Source organism: Melospiza georgiana, chromosome 2 (genome assembly GCF_028018845.1).
Source record: "Melospiza georgiana isolate bMelGeo1 chromosome 2, bMelGeo1.pri, whole genome shotgun sequence".
Lineage (NCBI taxonomy): Eukaryota > Metazoa > Chordata > Aves > Passeriformes > Passerellidae > Melospiza > Melospiza georgiana.
The window spans coordinates 724,823-729,267 of NC_080431.1; the positions used below are offsets into that span (position 1 = coordinate 724,823).

Here is a 4,445-nt window from a genome sequence, read left to right on the forward strand (position 1 = left end):
CACCAGGATGGCTCCACTGAAATCAGCTGTCAGTGACAGCTGCCCTGACAGACTTCATAAGACAACAGAAAAAAAAAAAAAACAAAACAAAACATGGTGGTTCAGTGCTAGAAGAACCTATTTACAAGTGTTTTCTTCAGTTTCCACCTAGGATTAGTAAGTGCTGATTTGACTGCTGGAGTGATGAGCTGGAGGCATCAAACCAGTTTTGTGGGGCCTAGAAAACTCCCAGTGCAGGATGTGAGCTGGCTGCCCTCCATGCAAATGCTCCTGAGTTAATCCATGTCATGAATTTCTGCGGAGCACGGCACTGCCTCATCCCAGTTCAGCTGAAGGCAAGTTAATGAAAGGCTCCTTTAATTAAACGCAGCTTTCCATGTTCCCTTTCAAATGGAGCAGCCAAATGAGTGCACAGAGACATTGCTCTCCTCACCCAAACAGCCACTGCAGACTGTCTCAGATTGTCAGGCACAGCACAGGGTCAGCTGCGTCACCAAATTGTCCCTTAAATGCTCAAATCCATCACTGTGGGTGAGGAACCAGACAAACCCTGCTGGGCTGGGCCTTCCCTGGGCACTCACCACGGCAGCCAAACGCAGGCTCCAGGGAATGCTGCAATTCCAACCCATGCAAATGCTGCTGGCTCTGCAGGACAGACAGACAGACAGGCAGGAGCAGGCTGCATGCCCAAGGCAGCCTGGCACGCCCAGAGCAGCTGGGGACAGTCAGGGCTTGGCTGGTCGGGCGTGCTGGGAGCCGTGGGCAGCAGCCCCGTGCTCCGAGGGGCAGCTGGGGCTGCCTGGTCCAGCTCAGGGGCTGGAACATGGGCTGGACCCCATCATCTTAAAGGTCTCTTCCCACCTAGAAATTCTGTGATTCTGTGATTCCCTGGCTGGGAACTGCATCTTGCATGAGCACAGGAATTCCTGAGCAGAGTCTGTGCTGAGTTTTACAGGGCAGGAGGGGGTGGCAAGCAGCAGCAAAGCCAGTACTGGGAAAAAGATCAAAAATCTGTTCCATGAGCCACGTTCCATGCCCTGCAGAGGAGATGAGGAGGATGCACCAGCTTCAGAAGCATCAGAGACATCCATGGGCAGCCCCAGAGGGCTCTGCTGGGGCAGCACCAACATCTCTGTGCCAGGACTGGGAGCTGGAGCTTCTCTGTTCTCTGAGCCCTGCTGCCAGCTCCAGGCGTGTCCTGGGCACTCCTTAGGGACACTGCACTCCCCAGGGAAATGCCCTGGTTCCCTCGCCCCTCAGGGCCTGGGTACTGCCCAGCACAAGCTGCTCACCTCCCCTGAGAGCCTGCTGGCTGCTGCTGCCATTCCTCGTTCCCAGAGAGATGGAGGCTGGCCCTGAGCACACGCCTGTGTGAGAGCAGCTCCCGCCAGGCATCAGAGCAGAGATCCAAGGCAGCAGCAAACAGCACAGCACCCACATCACTGCTCCTGGAGGGAAACGAAGAAGTCATCAGCACATCCAAGCAGGGAGATCACAGCATGCCCCCCATCCCTGGCAGCGTCCAAAGCCGGGCTGGACGGGGCTAGGAGCTCCCTGGGATGGTGGCAGGAGTCCCTGCCATGGCAGGGGCTGGGGTGGATGTTCCTCAGGGTCCTGTGGAGCCCAGGCTCCCCGTGGGCAGCAGCTACACGTAGGCATGGACGCCCAGGGCCGGTGCCCCTGCCCGGGGCAGCGCTGCCCGAGCCGCCAGCCAGGGGTGGCCGTGGCTGCCAGCGCGGCCCCAGACGTGGCAGTACATGGCCCCCGCAGCCAGCAGCAGGGCGCCGCTGGCCCAGCCCACGTAGAGGGCGGCCCCCAGCTCCCGTTTGAGCGGCGCGGGCACCGCGGGGTCGTAGAAATCCCGGACGATGCTGCCCCCGGCCCAGGACACCGGCACCAGCGCCAGGCCGCCCGCCAGCAGGAAGGCCACCCCCGCCACCAGGATGAAGGGGCTGACGTTCTGGGGTCTCTCCTTGCTGGGCTGGCTGTACTTGATGCCCACGATGGCCACGAGGAAGGCCAGGACGGCCAGCAGTACGGCCAGGCACATGAGCGCGCGCAGGGCCTCGAGCGGCGGCGGCAGCGCCAGCACCGAGTCGTAGAGCTTGCACTGCAGCCTGAGCCCCAGCTGGCTGATGCAGTCCATCCACAGCCCCTCCCAGACGCTCTCAAACACCACCAGGTTGGCCTCCACGTGGGCAGACACCCTCCACTGGGGCATGGCCGTGGCTGCCAGCGTGCCCAGCATGCCCGCGGTGCCGAAAATCAGCCCGGTGATCTGCAGCACGCAGCACGACATGCTGCCCAGAGATGATCCTCCTGCTGCCCCAAAAATGTTCCAGCTTCCCAAAGATGCTCCTCCTGCTGCCCCAAGGTGCTCCTCCAGCTGCCCCAGAGATGTTCCAGCTGCCCAGAGATGCTCCTCCAGCTGCCCCAAGGTGCTCCTCCTGCTGCCCCAAAAATGTTCCAGGTGCCCAAAGATGTTCCAGCTGCGCCAGAGCTGCTCCTCCAGCTGCCCAAGTCACCGACTCACACAAACCATGCTCTGGAGAGCTCCAGTGGAACCTGCAGCACAGGCAATGTCTTCTGCAGCGTTTCCCCGTGCCGGGTTCCTGGGCAGAGGCTCCCCGCAGCCCGGAGCCCCGGAGCTGGAACGCATTCCCGAGCGCTCCAGCCCTGCTATTTACGGGCTGTACATCCCCTCCGAGCGCAGCCCGTCGAGCCGGGCAGGTTTGCAGGCAGTGGCAGCCTGCAGAGGTGGGGCAGGGCTGCTTTCCCTGCTGCTCTGGGCCGCCCCAAGGGCCGCTGGCGTTGAGCAAGCGGCAGGATTCAATTAAAGGTGCCTCATTGCAGGGCTCACCATTTCCCAACTGCGCCATTGCAGCTCTGCTGAAATCCAGCGCAGGAGGCCTGAACTCGCTGCTGCTGGAATATTGTTTGAAATGGGTCATTGCAGCTGTTCCTGCCACAAAAGCTCCGCTGGAGGCTGGAGTGGGGCTCATTTCTGGGCAAACAGCTGGTTGGTATTTGCCTTCCCATCCAGCCAAGAGGTACCTGGTGCAGCCCTTTAATGCAGATTTCTCGTTTTGATGCAGCACAAAAGCCTAATCATGATCTCAGGCAGGTACAGGAAAGTCAAGTATTCCAGCCAGCATCAAAGCCAAGCTCCAAAATTCACCAGGGCAACCAAGCAAAGAGGAGGCTGAGCTTCAGAGCTGCTGATTTTGGATCCAGAGCAGAGGCACAGCTGGGGGATCACCCCCACGAGAACCAGGAGGAAAACGTGGTCACTGTGTGCCAGCCCAGGGGCCTCGGTGACACAGGGGTGATCTGACACAGAGGATGTGCAGGGCACAGACCCAGAGTCACTCCCAGATCCCTGCAAGCCTGGGCAAACACCCTGGGGCCTCAGGCAGCCCAGGAAATGCTGCTGCTGCACCCACCTGGGCTGCTTTCCTCTCCAGAAACTCAGGGGCTCTCAGGTTCCTACCTGGTTTGGTCTGCTACTATTTACTGATGTGTAAGAAAGGCACTTTTTTTCTCAGTAGAAGTATGTTTGAAGTATACTTTTACATATATTTTTAATGTGGCTTTTATATTTCTTAGATGCCAAGTGCCATTTTGTATTCACTACATCAATCCTGTACAAAACTACAGGTGGCACTCTTAGTTAATAATTTAATGTAAACTGTTGACACTTAAAAGAATTGTCTGGCCTCTGAATTTCATGGAGCTGAGTGTGTACACTTGTCATAGATTTTAGAAAACTTACACTGAGTATTAATATTAATTGATACTTAGTGTAAGTTTTCTAATATATATCAATGTATCAATATAGCAGTATATTGCTAAATACTGATATATATATAAATCAGTATATCAATATAGCAGATTATTGCTAAATACTGATATATATATCAAGATATCAATATAGCAGTGTAGTGCTAAATACTGATACATGTGTGTATATATATATATATATCAGTACATCAATATAGCAGTATTGAGACAAGGCTGGATGGTCACAGCTCACAGCTGGTGGAGAAGCTGATGTGCTGCTGCTTTCTCCACCTCTTTGAACAAGCTAAAAAAAATACAAGTTAAAAAATAAACTCATAATTTGGCCCAGCAAAGCCCTAGGAGTGCTGTGGAAGAAGGAAATATTCTGGGGGTTTTTGCTTGTGTGGAAACACCAGCCATTGCCTGTGATGGCATTAATTTAATTACAGCTTGAGGTGCCTGCACAGCATGCTGAAAGCCAAAGCTAAAGCCACGGAAAGGAAACTGTCCACCCAAAGCACCCACAGCCCTGCTGGTTCCTGGAAGGAAGGGCCAGGTAATGCAAATTATTCAGTGCAATGTCACATTTCCACATGGAAAACGCTCCAAGGCGTGCGGGCAGCTCAGCTTCGAGCCCACAGCCAGGAACGTGGTGAGGAAAGAAT

The 4,445-nt window shown here is 55.4% G+C and overlaps 1 protein-coding gene across 1 annotated transcript; it reads right to left on the reverse strand.

Annotated features, from left to right (window-relative positions):
- Nucleotides 1-1,645: 1,645 nt before the first annotated feature.
- LOC131095529 (claudin-8-like) lies at nt 1,646-2,299 on the reverse strand. The gene has a single exon (XM_058043414.1). The coding sequence runs from the start codon at nt 2,297-2,299 to the stop codon at nt 1,646-1,648; it is 654 nt and encodes a 217-aa protein (XP_057899397.1).
- Nucleotides 2,300-4,445: the final 2,146 nt, after the last annotated feature.

Excerpts from the sequence above, each read along its gene's own strand:
- LOC131095529 (XM_058043414.1), bottom strand. The coding sequence starts at position 2,299 with ATGTCGTGCTGCGTGCTGCAGATCACCGGGCTGATTTTCGGCACCGCG.